The following is a 19,454-nucleotide window of genomic DNA, read 5'->3' as shown; positions in this document are numbered from 1 at the left end:
ATTGGTCTTGAATGATGTTATCGGTTCTGAATGAGGAAACGGGCAGGTAACATCATTCAAGACCCCTGTCACTCAGGCCACTAACTGTCCACACTTCTTCCCTCAGGCTGATGTTACAGATCTTTGCACTAAAACATTTTTTTTCCCTCAGGCCCTAATATTCTGTTTCTAATATTTTTTTTAATTTACCTTGTAAAATAGTGATCCATCAGATCTGGTCAGTAAGTACAACTCACTGCTGAACAACTTATTTTATCATGGTAAAATAACACACAAATCCAACCTCCTGAAACTCAAACTGTCTGCTGAGAAGTCGTCAATCACAATGACACGCCCCATTTTTATAGCATTAAATTACAGGCTAAAAACATACTCATGAAAAAACAAACAACTGGACCTATGATAACAAGTGTCTTATTGACAAAAAACATCTTTCGGGAATTATTATTGCAAATTTAAATTTATAAATGTTTGTTTTTAATTATTTTGTCTCGAGTCTCATTTGTTAACATAGAGGAGGCAGGGTTTATGACTTAATGCATTCGGCCCCCAGAGGGCGATCAAAAAGCCAGGAGGTTCTCATACAAGCTATATGAATAATTCTAATTCTGATTATTCTTTAGATATTTTAAGCAAAAAAAAACTATATATATATATATATATATATATATATATATATATATATATATATATATATATATATATATATATATGTATATGTTGAAGTCAGAATTATTAGCCCCCTTTTGATTTTTTTATTTTTTAAATATTTCCCAAATAATGTTTAACAGAGCAAGGAAATTTTCACAGTATGTCTGATTATATTTTTTCTTCTGGAAAAAGTCTTATTTGTTTTATTTCGGCTAAAACAAAAGCAGTTTTAATTTTTTTTTAAAGACAAAATTATTAGCCCCTTTAAGCAAATTTTTTTTTTCAGTAGTCTATAGAACAAACCATTGTTATACAATAACTTGCCTAATTACCCTAACCTGCCTAGTTCACCTTATTAACCTAGTTAATCCTTTAAATGTCACTTTAAGCTGTATAGAAGTGTCTTGAAAAATATTCGGTAAAATTATGTACTGTCATCATGGTAAAGATTAAATAAATCAGTTATTAGAAATGAGTTATTTAAACTTTTATGTTTAGAAATGTGTTGAAGAAATTTTCTCTCCCTTAAACAGAAGTTGGGAAAAAAAAAATATATATATATATATATATAATGAATTAACATTTTCACAATAGTACGAATAGCTTAATCATGTTTTTAAAGCTTTTATTTCTTTTAATCACATCACAACAATTACATCTGTTTTACAAAATGTAAGAATTTTCCCATAAATGTGTCATCGTGTCATATTACTGAAAATGGGAGACTTTTAGCTTTATTTTTGTATTTGGCCCATAGTCAGGATAATTGGTTCTGGTAATTGGAAAATGGTTCAGATGTGTTGCAGTTTTAATTAAGCTTTTCTTTAAATTGACTTTTCTCAAAAAGATGAATTTCTAAGTCTGAAATGATGCGTGTTTTACATGTGACTTCATCTAAACTCCACTTTTAACTCATGCCAAATGTATATTTGACTCTCATAATTTAGTATGTGGACTAGCACTTTTTAAACCCAGGGTTATGAAACCTTGCTCCAGAGGGGTTTAGCGCTTTTGTGCAAACGCAAACACAAACACACACACGCACGCACGCACGCACGCACGCACGCACGCACGCACGCACGCACGCACGCACGCACACACACACACACACACACACACACACACACACACACACACACACACACACACACGTCCAGCCAAGTACATGGCTCGAAATAGTCATGTTTTTGGGAAGCATGTTGTAAAACAAATGTTTTTAGCATTTTAAAGCAGCAATAGAAACAAAGATGAGCATTCAGTCTTCTCTTTATATTTTCAGTAGTCATTTATGGTTAATTTGTTAGTAGCCTACAAATTGATTACACTATTTCTAAAAAAAATAAAAAGAAACGACAATTAAACCTGTTAACCTAAAGTTACTAAACCTAGTGGAAACTTGGAGCTGGTGAATTGACAATTTTTAGAATGATCTAAATCAATTATTCATTTAAAAAAGTGTAAACCTGTTGTATTAAAATTATTATTAAAATCAGTTAATCACATTTTACAGTGAATATATGGTAACATCATAGATGGTTCATTCTAGTCTTGTCCGAAACTCTGGATTCTCTATAAAATCCAGAGTTCATGAGAAGTGAATTTTTTTTCATGATTTTAAATAAATCTATTTAGTTGCATCTACAAAATATACTTTATCTAAAATACGTAAAAGCACCAATGCATCATAATAATTAATTGAAATATTTTTTATGGAGTTTGAATTTTTGTATAACTTGTACATCTCCATCTTGCTTGTAGCTAAATGTTTACGACTTGCTAACTCATACATATGAATATCCCAAGAGGACTTGAATGCACCATTACTGAGGATGGTTTAGAAACGTACAGTGTGCTACACAGGTTTCATTTGTCATGTTTATTGGTTTCATCAGATGGATTCTGAGCAGCTCACACTGTAAATCAAACTAATAGTGATCTCATTATTATTTTAAAGAGTTCACAGACTTTTTTTTTCACCACTGTACATTTTATATTTCACAGACATAGAAAAAGAAAGCCATTTCAAATGCAAACAATAGCAGGGCTCAGTTTAACCATCTTTACACCCCAAGTCAAGTTGTTCAACACAGTCTTTTATGAAAAACACTGACGGTTAACACATTCTACGGGTCTGTACTCGAAATGCTGTTCTAAGATCATACATTACAGCTTAAGAAATGATATGTAGAGATATGTCAAATAAATACCAATTGAATTAATACAGCTTGTCATTTGTTTTCAGTCATTTGAGCATTTTTTTTCTTTCTTTTTGCATGCTAACTAAGCATCATCTAACTACCATGTTAGTCTTGCATTAATCATAACTGAACCAAATATTAGTCTACATTAGTACATGGCTAAATAATTCTTCATAACATCTTTACTGTGTGTATTAAACCAATGTACAGTAACTTTGTCTACTGAACCTTATATGCCAACCAAATAGTTTTTAATAAATGCTTCACAGAGTACTGAAAATCTGAGGTTTGCATATTATTAGGCAAGTTTAATTCTATACAGTTAGTGCATAAGAATAGAGCCAGTGCTTGAGGATTTGACTGTAGCTGGAGCACATGCTCGTATACATAAAGCTGAGAATCCATGATCCTGATTCTGCTATGGCTTTATGAACGCTATCGCTAAAGCTGCTCCAACATGCTCATGAAGCTGAACGCAGCAGTTGATTAAATCCTGAATCTTCCACATTTGAATCTGAATTGGAATCACTTTGTTCACACTAACTGATTTATTATTTATTTTTTTATTAAACCTTTCAGGAATGACACTTTTGTGACTGGATAGATGATGCAATATATGTATATCTATGTTGATTGCTGTAGTAATAATGTCAGCATAATTACAAGACTCAAGTTTCAAACTAAGCCCTGTGAGTAGTTGGTTTTTGTTGCTGTTTGAATAAATTCAAACAGATGAGTGCTTTACACTAAAAGTTTAAATGCATTTAATCTGATTGAATGCATTTACACCCAGCTGTGGTCAAAGATAATGTTATATAATTCATTTACACCTGTATTTAACATTGTCGACTTATATCGAATTGACAAAAATGCATCTTAATACCATGTGTAAATGGGCCATTAGATGTGTATGTGGTTTGGAATGGGTTTGTATAGGAAATTTTTACTCCTGCATATACTTGGTAGGTCCGGTGTAACCAGCATCCAGCACCTACACATTGTGACAAGGAAGAGCTCAAGATTTCAGATTGGACATCTTGGTTTAGCTGTAATCATTGTGGGCGGGGACTAGAGCCATTAAAGTGGCGCAAGGTAGTGTGTCAAACTCAATTCCTGGAAGGCCACAACCCTGCAGAGTTTAGTTCCAGCCCTGCTTCAACACAAGTATCTGTAGGTATCATTCATTAAATTTCTTTTGGCTTAGTGCCTTATTTATAAGGGGTCGCCACAGAAGAATGAACCACCAACTATTCAAGCATATGTTTAATGCAGCGAATGCTCTTCCAGCTGCAACCCAGTAATGGGAAACACCCATATACTCTCGCATTTTCTCTCTCTCCCACACACACAAACACACACACACACACTACAGCCAATTTAGTTCCTCCCATTCACCTATAGCACGTCTTTGGAGTGTGGGGGAAACCCACGTGAACATGGGGAGAACATGCGAACTCCACACAGAAATGCCAACTGACCCTGGCAGGACCAGCGATCTTGTTGCTGAGGCGACAGTGCTAACCACTTAACCACACCTGTGTAGGTATCAAACAAGCCTAAGAACTCAATGAGTTTGATCAGGTGTGTTTAATTAGGGTTAGAATTAACTGTGCAGAGCTGTGGTCCTCCAGTAACTGAGTTTGACAACTAGGGTTTAACACGTCTCAGTATAGACATTTATTCTTAATTTATTCTGGTTTCTGCCTCTTTCTTCCCTGAATAAGTGTACATTTTAACTACTGTTATGGTAGCATCAATTAATTAATTATTTAATTAATTCAACACACTGGCAAAGAAACTTAACATAGTGGAGCATAATGCAGAAGTATAAATGCTCACAATGGCATCAGTTATATGCAGGGGATGTGTTGTGAGACACTCGACACAGACGTTTTTGGCTGTTCATATTACAAAAGGCAAAACTGATTTAAATTCAGATTCATCAGATTGGTCTGAACAAAAGCCTGACTTGTTTTTTTTTTTTTTTTTAACCCTGATACAGGAACTCTGAACAACAAGTCTGCTAAATCAAGCTAACAACTGATCCCACTGTATGCATCAAAACACATCAGCATTTTTAGAGTCAATCACTGAACAGACATTATGATTATAAAGAATGAGGACACTATTTCAAAATTCCTTTCTAAGTGCATTAAAGCAGTCCATGGCTCTCACTGCTGATGGTACAGTCTGAGGTCCTGAATTCACATACAACACTGACTGATCTGTCTGAATGTTTCAGTGCAGCTCCTTAAACACCACCCAAATCACCAGGAGGAGTTTTTAGCACTGTGATATGTCTTTCCAGAAAGACCATGAGATGTTCTGCTGTTGAGAATACTGCTATGATTAATGATAATACATTAGAAAGCGACTGCTGTAATGCGGTACGGCATTGCATAGAGTACTGTTTTCCATTTGTGCTTGTACGTCTTTGATATAATCATCTTGGAATCCAAGACTGGATACAGAGAGTTACAGTCCTCCCCATTCTCCATTTAGCACCATGAGACATCTTCCGTACTTCTCAACAGCACATACTCCATCATCTGTACGTGCTGTAAGTTTGTACTGGAGACATTGAAATCGGTGAGCGCAGCAAGCTCCTGAAAGCTGCGCATGAGGAAAAACGGGCATACTTCTGCCCTATCTTGTGGAGGAGGACGCCCGACAGGAAGGCACACGGAGGCAGACGTTTGGGTGCGAGTCCTCAAATGTGACAGTGCATTTCCTGCAGCGAGCGGGCAGATGGGGTTATTGCTTTGAGGGCATTTCCAGGGCAGCTCTGGCTGCAGTGTCCGTGGTTCAGAGGGGGCTGTTCTGGAGGTTCAGGACGAGGTGTGAAGATGGGGCAGGAACGAGTGCGAGCGTGGCTCTTGTGGCCTCCTGCATGGCAAATGAGCTCACTGACAGTGCCCAGTGGTGGCAGATGCTGCTGCCAGCGCTTCAGACGATCTTCTTTGTATTTGATGGAGTACCAGGTGAGGAAGATGAAGATGAAGCCCACAAACTTGAGACTGGCAGCCAGACCGAAGTACACAAAGCGGAAGGAAGTAACATCATACTCCCAGCAGGAGCCGTGGATGCCACAGTCCTGCTGCCACAGCATACAGGTGGTGTCAATCACTGCACCAAAGTAGATGGGTGTGGGAATGTAGGCTGCAGACATGGAAGAAGAGGGCAATTTTGGTAAGAAAATTGTTTACTCGAGGAATTAACACCATAAAGTTTTTCGGAATACAGTGCATCTGGAAAGTATCCATAGCGCTTCACTTTTGTTGCAAATTTATTACAAATAAAAAAGTTGAAAAATCACATGTACATAAGTATTCACAGCCTTTGCTCAATACTTTGTTGATGGATCTTTGGCAGCAATTACAGCCGCAAGTCTTTTTGAATATGATGCCACAAGCTTAGCACACCTGTTTTTGGAAACTTTTGCTTATTCCTCTTTGCAGTACCTCTCAAGCTCTATCAGGTTGGACGGGAAGAGACAGTGTACAGCCATTTTAAATATCTCCAGAGATGTTCAATAGGATTTAGGTCTGGGCTCTGGCTGGACCACTCAAGGACATTCACTGAGCTGTTGTGAAATTACTCCATTGATATTTTGGCGGTGTGCTTTTGGTCATTGTCCTGCTGGAAGATGAACCGTCACCCCAGCCTGAGGTCAAGAGCCCTCTAAAGCAGGTTTCATTCAGGACGTCTCTGTACATTGCAGCATAGATCCTTTCCTGACTATTCTTCCAGTTCCTGCTGCTGAAAAACATTTCCACAGCTGCCACCACCATACTTCACTGTAAAGATGGTATTAGCCTGGTGAGGAACGGTGCCTGGTTTTCCCCAAACATAACGCTTGCCATTCACTCCAAAGAGTTCAATTTTAGTCTCATCAGACCAGAGAATTTTGTTTCTTATGATCAGAGTAATTTCGGCAAATTCCAAGTGGGGAGTGGCTTCCGTCTGGCCACTCGACCATACAGGCCTGATTGGTGGATTGCTGCACAGATGGTTGTCCTTCTGTAAGGTTCTCTTCTCTCCACAGAAGATTGGTGGAGCTCAGACAGAGTGACCATCGGCCTATTGATCACCTCCCGACTAAGGCTCTTCTTCTCCGATCACTCAGCTTAGATGGCCAGCCAGCACTAGGAAGAGTCCTGGTGGTTCCAAACATCTTCCACTGATGGATGATGGAGGCCACTGTGCTCATTGAAACTTTCAAAGCAGCAGAAATTTTTTCTGTAACCTTCCCCAGCCTTGTGCCACGAGACAATCCTGTGTTGGAGTTCTTTGTCTTCATGCTTGGTTTGTGATTTGACATGCACTGTGAACCCTGGGCCTTTATATAGACAGGTGTATGCCTTTTCAAATCATGTCCAATCAACTGAATTTACCACAGGTGAACCACAATTAAGCTGCTGAAAAATCTCAAGAAAGTTCAGTGGAAACAGAATGTGCCTGAGTTCAATTTAGAACTTTACATCAAAAGCTTTGTATAGCTATGTACATGTGATTTATTATTATTATTATTTTTTTTCCCCCATTTTTTTTTTTTTTTTTATAAATTTGCAAAAATTAAAAAAGAAATATTCACATTGTCATTATGGAGTATTGTGTATAGAATTTTGTGGAAATAAATTATTTTTAATCAATTTTGGAATAAGGCTGTGACAAAAAAAATGTGGAAAAAGTGAAGCGCTATTAATACTTTCCAGATGCACTGTAATAACTGCTCTCAGTATGATGTGTAATTTACATTTATGAACACTAGGTGGTGCTAAGTGAGCTATTCATGCTGATAGAAAAACAATGCTGAAATTCATGCTAAGGTTAGTTTTTAAAGTGTTGCATTTAAAATGTAAAGAAAGCTTGTAGCTTACCCAGAGTTCTTAGCAGGACAAACTGCATTCCTAAAGCAAACGGTCTTTCCTGCTCGTCCACAGACCTGAAAAAAAAAAAAAAATTGTGTCCTTTATTACTAACAGCTAATGAATGCATTATATGTCATATATATTCACATCCTACATGTAGGGGAAAACATTAACTATTAACTACTAATAGTGAAATGAAATGTGAAAAGTGATCTGTAATGTTACTAAAGATTTCCATTTCAATTTGACATTTCTGATCAAAGAATGCACAATAAAAAAAAATATTACACAACATTGAAAAATAAACAGTTGAGGACACTATTTTGGGGGGCTAAGGTCAGTAGTATTAACCCCTGTACAGTTGTTTACATTAATCTTTACATAAATGCTAGTAATTTTCTCCTCAACATATATAAAATTAGAAGATTAACATTTTGATGTTTTGAGAAAAACATTTGTTGTGTACAACATATGCTAGAGTAAATGGCGATTCATTCTGCAGTGGTGAACCCTGATAAAGCAGGAAACAAGTAAGAAATGTCTAATCTGCTTGCCAAGACTTTATTTATTCAATCAAAAATTTAATAAAATATTGTGGTAATTGGAATACCTTTATAACATTTTAAAGACAATTCATCTAAAAATGTAAATCCTGTGATTTAAACATAAATTTTCATCATTATTACCTCAGTCTTCAGTGTCACATGATCATTCAGAAATCATTATAATACGCTGAACTGCACTATGATCGTTTATATATGATACTCATTTAATCATTAACAAGGGTTCCTGAAAATGCTCTGCTTTGTATTCATCCAATTTTTTTTTTCAAAATTATGAATAACAGTAATTGAAATAAAATACAATATCAATAATATTAGAAGAATAAAATACATTTATAGCATTTTTGATCTTGGTGAGCAGAAGAGACCTAATGTAATGTGCCCAAACTTTTGACTGGCAGTGTATATTTATTTACATTTGAATAAATACAACCTTGATGTACTTAGAAGCAATGTTTTTTTTTACTGTGTAGATTTCAAAAGTGCCCTTATTTTCCTAGGTAAATAGTTTTACAAGAAAGGGAAAAACTCCCTTTAAAGTCTTCATAAAAGATTAGAAAATAAGAATCATCAGTTGGTGTTTTCTACCTGAGTGTGACTATGATGGCAGAGGGCTGTGCACAAGCGGTGATGAGCGTCACGATGAAGAGGAAGATGAGGAAGGGGATGAGCGTGTTACAGGTTCTGTCACACTTCCCTGACAAAGCGAATCCATTCTCATTCAGGTACGTCTTCACTATGACCAGCTGCAGCTGATTACCCTGACCACTGGTGGGAGGAGTGATCACCTGTCTGCTCTGAACACACGCACAGTCTGTGTAGTTTCTGATCTGCAAGAACACAAAAAATACTATTCAATTACCACACATATCCAAAAGACATATGCATATTTATCTTGCTGATATTAATGCTGTCTCGCTCAAAAGTTAAATACTAATTAATTTAAAAAATAATAAGTCCTCTAAAGTTTGCACTTTTATTTTCTGATCCAAAAGTGAGAAACATGCTTCCACCAGCATTTTTACCCCCTTCCCTGTTGAATGACACTGTATCATTGACCCAGATCAAGAGGCAAGGAATGTTATGTATATAACTGGAATGGAAAACTAGATGATTCAGATTTAAAATCAGTGTATGGTATTCCGTGATGACCTAAAATGATTGAAAATATGGCTCAACTCTAGAAAGACATGCAACGCAAGGCTCACCCCGGTGCTGTCATTGCCAACTGTGCTGCATCCCGCCAGGCAGGGGTTGAAGTATGTGATGCCATCTGAGCCACAAACCGGAGCGTACTCGTTGATCCGGCAGCCACAATTCACATTACAGCCTCCCGTCAGGTTTCTGTGGGTCAAAGTGAGCGTCGGCCTGAAGAAAAAAATAAAAACACAAGCAGAGGGAGAATACAGTTAATTCAGAAATGAAATGCATCAAGTCAGCTGCCATAGGCTGTTTGGAACACTGTACAATACATAAAATATGACCAGACATAAAACACTAAAATCGGTGTTGTGAGAAATCACCCTTGAATCTGCAAAAGCTTGAGGCGCTGTGTTCATGCATTAGCCAATAAGTGAACTTGTGCCAAATGTGATTTTAGAAATAAAAATCTATACACTCATCACTCACTGACCGCTTTATTAGGTAGATTACTGCTTTATATGCATATATTTAAACAACCAATCAAATGGCAGCAACTCTAAACTGCATTTAAGCACATGGTCAGATGATCTGCTGAAATTTAAATCAAGCAACAGAATGGAAATTGAAGTGTGTTTGATTACTAATGGAGTATTTCAGAAAGTGCTGATCTACTGGGATTTTCATGCACAGCCATCTATAGCAGGGGTGCCCAAACTCAGCCCTGGAGGCCGGTGTCCTGCAAAGTTTAGTTCCAACTCCAATCAGACACACCTGGGCTAGCTAATCAAGCTCAAGTTTAAGCACCCCTGATCTATAGGGTATGTGAAGAGAATAAGCAGACTAATTTAAGCTAATAGTGATGCAACTGTAGCTCAAATGGAGCAGAAAAAAAATCTGTTGAATGCAGAACACAATCAACCTTGAAACAGATGAGCTACAGTAGCAGAGGAAGAGCACACAATTGCCACAGGCTTACCAAAAACTAGACAACAAAATAGATGATTGGGGAAGGTTTGCCTGGTCTGAGAAATCTCCATTTCTGGTGTGATATTTGGGATTTAGTGGTGTAGGGGGATCTTATTTTGGTATTCACAAAGGTCCCAGAAGTTGCTCTTAGTACAAACTTAGCATTATTTAAACTCCACAGGCCTGTCCATATCACTATATGATCACAGTCATCCATCTGACTATTTGCAGAAAAACAACATGGTCCAGTTTAACAAAGCAATCATCTCAAACTGGTTTCTTGAACATGACAGTGAATTCACTATCAAATTGCCTTCACAAGCACCAGTTATCAATCCCACTAAAGGATTTAAGGAACCTGCCCCTTGTCGAATAACTGACTTGAGAATTGTAAATTTTGTTTTCAATTGAACTTTATTTTACTAGCTCACAAAATTTTGTTTGGTTAGAATTTCATTGAAGATTAGCAAAACAGTTACTTCCACGTTTGGAGTGGTGGTTCTACTGTTGACATCAACCTGATAGCTTCCATAGCAACTGCCGTTACCTTCTCTTTCATACCTTCTCTTCCATTGCAACTGCATAGTAAAATAAATATATTGACATTAGTTAGTACATAACGATGCACAAATGAAAAACTACTCAATATTCTGTTTCAGTTGGAAGTACGTCAACATACTGAATTTAAAGTCTGCATGAACCAGAAGTTGTTGAGACTTTTAAGAATAAAGGCAGATCAAAATGTAAAAGTATGTCCAACCTAATACTAGCAAGATATACAGTCACTGAAGAGTACAACATATTACAGTACGTTAAGAATTATCTTTTGTTGTTTTGATATTTAAGGCCATAATTCCTCTCAAACTATTACTTTCTCAAAATATATTAAAGGAGCAAAATAAATAAAGAGGTCCTGTATACACAGTTATTGTAATGCTGTGGGAATGGCGGGCAAATTCAAACACGGCTCTTTCCCACATTAAACACAGAGCAATCTGTAATCACTCCGGTTGACTTTACATGATCCTCACAGATCTACTGTGGAATGAGGGGATAAATCTGGAATAACACCGCCAGAAAGATGGTCAGAAACTACAGCCATCGGAATCCAGACTTTAAACACAGAATGAGACACTAGAATCTGTGCAGGCCTTAAATGAATATTTATGCTTTAGTTTTAAGCATGGCAGCTCAGGATCCTCATTTGCTTTATGTTGTATGAAAATGTAGGCTATGTTTATTCTTATTTATTTTTTATCATCTCATATTTTGTTTATATATCAGTTTTCATGACTTTGTTTAATGTGGGGTATAATTTCAACTGAAACATGACGACCGGGCAGGACATCTTGAGTTGCCCCCCCCCCCCCCCCCCTTTTTTTATTAGTCAATAATGTTTCATTGATTACAATCAAGAATCATTAAATTATGACGGACTCAACTGATAATAGCAATGCTGTGTATGGCTGAACATTTCTAAGCTTTAAAATACAGCATTCACTGCAGAATCCAAATAGATATTATATTTCTTGACCAGAACAGATATGTGTGTGTGCGCACACTGTGTCAGTTTTCATGACATAAACACAACACAAAACTACTTTCACACCAAAAAAAAAAAAAAAAAAAAATACTTTTACACTCTCCCCTTAACTCTCTATAGAGTGTAGTGTAGTCTTCACTATATAGTACACTGTAATTATGAGTCAGACTTAATTGGCTGTGTTTGTGTTAATGCAGTGAATTCCCCCTGTGGGGCTTGCTGTAGATAGCCAAGTGCACACTAGCCTACAGACAACCTAAAGACTAACATAACTATACTAACACCCAACAAACATTCATGATTTGATTTCAGGAGGACTTAAAAGCTTCAGTTAAAGGAAGCCTGTTTCTTGTCAAGGTCAGTCGAGCTGAAGTAGCTGTGGCTAATAACTGAATGAATAATAAATAAGAATGTCTGTGCATGTGTGTCTCCTTACACCGCAAGAAATGGCATTCTATACAGGATGAGAAAGTCTAACCTTGAGAAATGCAGCGGAAGAAACACACAAACTGTTTGGACGAATGTGGAATGTGAGCGTTGACTTTATTCATAAGCGATTTGTGTTTCTTCACGCAGCTCTGATGGAGAGACCTTCCACAAACACACTCAAACTCTGTCAAACTCTCGCACTGCAATCCAACTGTACAGTCATTAAGTGCTTCACAGGAGACAATATGACAGGAATGTCAAACACACATTTCTCATTGGCTAAATAAAGTCTCAGTACAAGGGGATGACTGTAACGACTACGAACGGATGATGACCGCACTTGTGAGGACTTCATGTGACGCCAACTCTGAATCAACATTCAAAATACACTCACCGGCCAACTGCCCGTTAATGCAAATTTCATGGCAAAGTTAATGCCAATCACATGGCAGCAGCCTATTGAATTTAGGTATGTAGACATGGTCAAGAAGATCTTCTACAGTTCAATCCGAGCATCAGAATGGGGAAGAAAGGAGATTTAAGCAACTTTGAACATGGCTGTTGGTGCCAGACGAGTATTTCAGAAACTGCTGATCCACTGGAATTTTCACACACAACCATCTCTAGGGTTTACAGAGGATGGTCTGAAAAAGAGAAAATATCTATTGAGCGGCAGTTCTGTGGGCACGAGCAGTGGGTTCCAGCTGATAAAACGGCAACAGTAATTCAAATAGCCATTTGCTACAACCAAGGTAAGCAGAAAAGCATCTCTGAACACACAACATGCCGAAGTTTGAGGCGGATGGGCAAGAGCAGCAGAAGACCACACCGGGTGCCACTCCTGTCAGCTAGAAACAGACAACTGAGGCTACAATTCACACAGGCTCACCAAAATTGGACCATAAAAGATTGTAAATACGTTGCCTGGTCTGATGAGTCTCAAATACTGCTGCAAAATTCAGATGGTAGGGTCAGAATTTGGTGGCAACAACATGAAAGCATGGATCCATCCTGCCTTGTGTCAACAGTTCAGGCTGGTGGTGGTAGTGTTATAGTGTGGGAGATATTTTCTTGGCACACTTTGGGTCCATTAGGACCAACTAAGCATCTTGTCAACACCACAGCCTACCTGCATATTGTTGCTGACCATGCCCTTCCCTTTATGAACACAGTGTACCAATCTTCTAATGGCTACTTCCAGCAGAATAATGTGCCATGTTAATCATCTTATCTTAGACTGATTTCGTCAATCTGACAAAAAGTTCACTGTACTCAAATGGTCTTCACAGTCACCAGATCTCAATCCAAAAGAGCACCTGTGGGATGTAGTGGAACTGGAAATTCGAATTATGGATGTGCAGCTGAAAAAATCTGCTGGAACTGCTTGATGCTAGCATGTCAATATGGACCAAAATCTCTGAGGAAAATTACCAGTACCTTGCTGAATCTATGCCACAAAGAAGTAAGACAGTTCTGAAGGCAAAAGTGGGCCCATTCCCGTACTAGTAAGGTATACCTAAAAAAAAAAGGGTGGTGGGTGTATACATTTTAAAATACCAAGCGTAGCATTATTTTCCATATAAAAATTTATAACAATACAAATATATTTAAAATAACTGTTTAAAAATAAAGCACAAAGTCAAGTGTACCTCTCACTCAGATTTTTAATTCTTATATAGATTATTTGAAGTGCAACTGAATTATTTAATATTGAAAGGAAGTTCCCCAAACCAAAATGCAGAATTCGTGTGTGGAAAAAAGTGTGTGGATATTTTGAAACCACAAAACATAAATAGTACACTCATATTGATGTAAAGGACGCTCTCCTCAGATCTGGCAGTAAAAGGCTGTAATGGCAGTGTAATTGACTTACCCAGTGGTGTAGGGGATATTGATGCCGCCCAGGTTGATGCTTTCACAGCCCACGATGAAGAGCGTGGAGAAGCAGAGCAGAGAAACGCCACTGCAGATCATCGCCAGCTTAGCAGACTCACGAGCTCCAAGCTTCAGCTTCTTGATGATGTAGCCCCCCAGAACAATGCCCACTCCTGCACTGGGCACTATTATGACCCCTGGAAGAAGAAAAAGAGATAAAGAAGACAAAAATCAGTCATAATGCAAAATCAAAAACCATATGTAACGATAAATATTAGACCTGGAAGAATAAATAGAAAAGAAAAAAATATTATATAATAAGTAGGACCAGACAGAATCTGTCCAAAAGGAGTGTCCACATTTTTTAGGAAGTTCATACGAAGAGCTGAAGGAATGTAAACATCCTGAACAGGGTTAAAAAAAACACAAATGTGCTGACAACACAAGACATGGCTGTAGATTTCAAGCTCAAAAGACTGAAGCAAAGAAAAACAAAACCAAGCCAAAAATACCAAGGACAAGTGTTAATGGCACGGGAGCGGGCAGAGCAGTCATCAGTGTGGCACACGTGCTGCATCACAGCCTGAAAGTCAAATCTGACTGCTGGCACTTAAAGCTCACTGTAATCCACTGCTGGACAAGATCAGCACATGCCTGCTTTCAGCACTGACGTGACTGAGAGACACTCACAAAAATAAAATCACAACTCTAAAAGAAAAATGCACTGTGACTAAAATATGTTATTTTGGTAGTTAAACTGCCCTTCAGCATTCCTACTTCTCTCAATGGCATCTAAAGTTCTAATGTCATGCAAGATTAGATCCACACAATCCTCCATAAAGCCATTCCAGACAACACACACGCAATCATGCACGCACACAGACAACCATACACCATGAGACGAGACATGGTTCACAAGAACATGAAGAGATTTTTTAACTTTAAAGAAATCCTAATGACAAAATGCAGTCAGGCCAACACAGTCAAATTCAGGCTTGATAGTATATATTGAATTTGTGAATCAAAATTACAAAATGTAGTTCTATTTTTTAATATTACTTCTATTTTGATAAACTATTTGAAGTTATAAATCTGTAAACAATGCTAAATGTTGAGTTGAGTAGACTATTAGTACCCGTAGGTTGATTTTTTTTGCAGCAAAGTTTGGCATTTGATACAAACAATTAAATCACACATATGAATATTCAATTCAATTCAATTCAGCTTTATTTGTATAGCGCTTTTACAATGTAGATTGTGTCAAAGCAGCTTCACAAAAATGGTCATAGTAACTGGAACAGTGTAGTTCAGTTTTTAGTGTTTAAGTTCAGTTCAGTTCAGCTCAGTTCAGTGTGATTTAAAATCATTACTGAGAGTTCAAACACTGAAGAGCAAATTCATCGATGCGTAGCTCTACCAATCCTGAACCATGCGAGCAAGTGGCGACAGCAGAGAGGGAAAAAAATTCACCTGAAAGGAGTGAAGAAAAAAAACCTTGAGAGAACCAGACTCAGTTGGGCACGACCATTTTAATTTGTCCGCTGGCCAAAAGTCTTGTGCAAAGCTTCAGTCACCGCGTTGGAAGCTGGAAGCTGGCCTCAGCAAAGACTCGTCTGTCCCTGGAGCGTCGCTGGCATATGTGAGTCTGCAAGACTCTTTTATTCGCAGTATTACTTTCTATTGATGGCTTAAACTTTTTCTCCCATTTTTAGTTTACTGATCAAGTCATGTCAGATTTATTAATGCAGTGTATCATCTGATTTTCATTGAGCAGGTGTAATATTCATTAATATGAATTATTCGAGTTTTTTACTAAGGTGCCGCTGTCATCAATAATCATTAGTCATCATTTTGGTCAAGGAGCTGCGAGAAAATAAATACAAATAGTGGAGCAATGGCAAAATAATGAATAAAAAGAGTGAGGCTATGGTCAAATGAATAAATAAATGAAAAGAGTTTAACTGCTGAGAGAGCAAGCAGCTAGGGACACCGGCCCCCTCGGCCAAAAAACTGACTGGCCCAGCGTGAATTCTACCTGTCCTCCCGATTAGCCAATCCGGGTCTGCTTACTAGCACAGGGCAGTGTGGCTATAAAACCATGTGCACAAAGTGGCACAAGTGCTGACGAGAGTCACCTGAGTGCCACACCGATCTGGAGTGCCAACAGAAGATGATGACTTTATGTTTAGATTTGGTTTCCGTTTAGACGGCAGTCATCAGTGAGGGGCTAAACACAACCTAACGTGACAAATGTGGTCAAAACGACCATCCTTGAAGCCAATCTAGTGATGCTCTGGGCTATATTTATCCAGCAGTGTCTCATGAACATCTGCCTGTCATGAGAAGCTCTGTGACTGGAGAAGATGAGGAGGTAAGTCTCCTTGAAAGGACGTCCTGGAATATTCATGCACAACTGGCACTGGCTGTGTATGTGTGTTGAGGAGGGGGCATCGTGGGACACACACACACAGAGGCAAAGTACAACCATTCCTGTAGGCCACAAGCTGGAGCAAAGCAGGGTGTTAATGAACACAGCCTACTGACAAATCTGTCGCGAACACTTAAATACAAGCACAGACACAAGCACACACACATATTTGTATCGTGGTTATTAGTGTTGTCTTGTCTGATGTTAAATGTACCTCCAGGAAAACGTAAAATTTAATTAGTAAAGAAAATAGTAATTATGTAAATCACTAATAAACCAACTCAGAAAAATTCAAATAATGCTCTAAAATCACAACAAAGTAGTTTGTAGAATGCAAACTTTCTATCAATACAATTAATGTACATATAAATACCTAAAATTACTAAAACTATTAATATTATTTATTATTATGTTAACATCATCTTTATTAATGTGCATAAAATTACATTTCTAAACATGAGTAATATTACTGTTATTCATAACATTGAAATGTACTATCAATAATGCTAATAATAAACATTACATTGATGTTAATATTAAAATGCTATTTATTTTAATACTGTATGTAAAAATCAAATACATGTTTATACATCTGGTTTAAAAATACAACTAATACAAATTATAAGTATTAAGTCATATATTTTAACATATTTTATAAAACTTCTAAATAGTATATAATATAATAATAGTTATAATATTTCTAAATCTAATCCGATTCTTTTTTTGTTGTTGTTACTAAGTTCACTTATTAATGAGGTATTATTTCAATAAAGCAAAAATAATTTGAATAAGGAATATAACCCTCTCAGGCTCAAATTAAGTTTTAGAAACAGGAAAAATCTGATATTTGGGGAAAATTATATTATGGGGTAGTACAATAGAATCCTGACTTTTTTTTTTAGAAATACCTTCACATGCAAGGCGTTCTGGGATGTTGCAGATTTGCAACATTGGCCCGCAGTGTGGTTATTAGACACTGACGACTGAATATGATATGAACAATAACTTTTTATATTCAACTTTTCAAACAATTTTCAAACAAACTTTTCAAACAAATTGCTTTTCAATTCAATTCAATTCAGCTTTATTTGTATAGCGCTTTTACAATGTAGATTGTGTCAAAGCAGCTTCACATAAATGGTCATAGTAACTGGAACAGTGTAGTTCAGTTTTTAGTGTTTAAGTTCAGTTCAGTTTAGCTCAGTTCAGTGTGATTTAAAATCATTACTAAGAGTTCAAACACTGAAGAGCAAATTCATCGATGCGTAGCTCTACCAATCCTGAACCATGCGAGCCAGTGGCGACAGAGAAGAGAGAAAAAACTTCTGATAGAAGAAGAAAAAAACCTTGAGAGAACCAGACTCAGTTGGGCACGACCATTTTTAATTTCTCCGCTGGCCAAAAGTCTTGTGCAGAGCTTCAGTCACCGAGGTGGAGGCTTTCAGTGGCAGAACAACAACAAAAACAATATGGGATCCAAATCCAATATCTCAAATCCTCATTGAGTAGGTCATGTTTCCAAGTCACTTTGTCATGTGGTACTCTAAGAAACAGTTTTTGTCTTTTGTAAATAGTTTTTTTTGTCTTTTGTAACTGTTTGTTGCTAATGACGACCAAGTTCAATTCAATTCAGCTTTATTTGTATAGCGCTTTTACAATGTAGATTGTGTCAAAGCAGCTTCACATAAATGGTCATAGTAACTGGAACAGTGTGGTTCAGGTTTTAGTGTTTAAGTTCAGTTCAGTTCAGTTTAGCTCAGTTCAGTGTGATTTAATCATTACTGAGAGTTCAAACACTGAAGAGCAAATTTTAGACGACCAAGTCCTGCAGTAGTACTTCTGAGTAAAAAAAAATCATAAAATATGTATCTGGAGTAATAAGGTAGTTCATTTTTAACTGTTGCAAATCTGCAACGCCTGCCTTGAGAGGGATGAGCAGTAATAATGATGACTCTTGCTTTAATGTCTCAGTCACTTGATGTATGTTAACTGGCAGGGTATTAGGGACATTATTGTGGTCTTTAATCTTGTTGCCAGGATGTGGAGTAAAAGGCAAATTAATTTTGTTTTATTTTGGTTGTTTTGACTCTTATATGTTTGTGTGACTATAGCAAGAAAACAGTTTGTTGTCCAGAGCTGTCGGACATAAGCTCTGATAGACTGAAATGAGGGGGCGGCGCGGTGGCTCAGTGGTCAGCACTGTCACCTCACAGCAAAAAGGGTGTTGGTTCGAGTCCCAGCTTGGCCAGTTGGCATTTCTGTGTAAAGTTTACATGTTCTCCTCGTGTTGGCTTGGGTTTTCTTTGGGTGCTCCAGTTTTCCCCACAATCTAAAGACATAGGTGAATTGGGTAAACACAAATTGGCCATAGTGTTTCAGTGTGTGCTTGAATGTGAGATTGTATGGGTGTTTCCCATTAGGGTTGTGGCAGGAAGGGCATCTGCTGCATAAAGTGTATGCTGTAATAGTTGGTGGTTTATTCCGTTGTGGCGACCCCTGACAACTAAGGAACTAAGCTGAAAGAAAATGAATGAATGAAACTGGAATGAAATGCGTGACATCCCTCATGGAGAAGGTCTTTGAACAGAAATGAGTAAAAACCCATGCCGTATTAGCAGCAGATTGATTTGCCTGCTGAATTCACAGTGCTGGATGTTTTACACATCAATAGATGCAGGCAGTCTGTGGTTTTTGTGCCGTTTGTTCAGTCAAGTCTGCCAAGACTTTAAGACTGCAGCTGCAGTAAACTAGAGACGAACAGAAGACAGATGGTCCACCATAAAACAC

General features: G+C 37.5%; 1 protein-coding gene and 2 long non-coding RNA genes across 3 annotated transcripts in view; 2 read left to right on the top strand and 1 right to left on the bottom strand.

The window, feature by feature from the left end:
- LOC147831044 (uncharacterized) overlaps positions 1–14,379 on the top strand; it is a 17,235-nt gene extending 2,856 nt beyond the window's left edge. Inside the window, exons 2-4 of the long non-coding RNA XR_015524905.1 lie at positions 4,852–6,038; positions 8,784–11,745; positions 11,910–14,379. This is a non-coding gene — a long non-coding RNA (uncharacterized LOC147831044). The remainder of the gene's footprint in view (positions 1–4,851; positions 6,039–8,783; positions 11,746–11,909) is intronic.
- Positions 2,513–19,454, bottom strand: part of LOC556735 (solute carrier organic anion transporter family member 5A1) — a 102,360-nt gene continuing 85,418 nt past the window's right edge. Inside the window, exons 6-10 of the mRNA XM_087309463.1 lie at positions 14,238–14,436; positions 9,492–9,651; positions 8,872–9,113; positions 7,730–7,794; positions 2,513–6,008 (exon numbers count right to left, since the gene is read on the bottom strand). Of these exons, the coding sequence (XP_087165589.1) occupies positions 5,560–6,008; positions 7,730–7,794; positions 8,872–9,113; positions 9,492–9,651; positions 14,238–14,436 (1,115 nt within the window). The 3' untranslated portion in view covers positions 2,513–5,559. The remainder of the gene's footprint in view (positions 6,009–7,729; positions 7,795–8,871; positions 9,114–9,491; positions 9,652–14,237; positions 14,437–19,454) is intronic.
- On the top strand, positions 17,336–19,257 carry LOC147838024 (uncharacterized). The gene is made up of 2 exons (XR_015524904.1): positions 17,336–18,284; positions 18,491–19,257. It is a non-coding gene; the product is annotated as an uncharacterized LOC147838024 (long non-coding RNA).

Source organism: Danio rerio, chromosome 24 (genome assembly GCF_052040795.2).
Source record: "Danio rerio strain M-AB ecotype USA chromosome 24, GRCz13ab, whole genome shotgun sequence".
Classification (NCBI taxonomy): Eukaryota; Metazoa; Chordata; class Actinopteri; order Cypriniformes; family Danionidae; genus Danio; species Danio rerio.
Note: the sequence above shows the minus strand (reverse complement) of the source record. Positions and strands in the feature narration are given on the sequence as shown.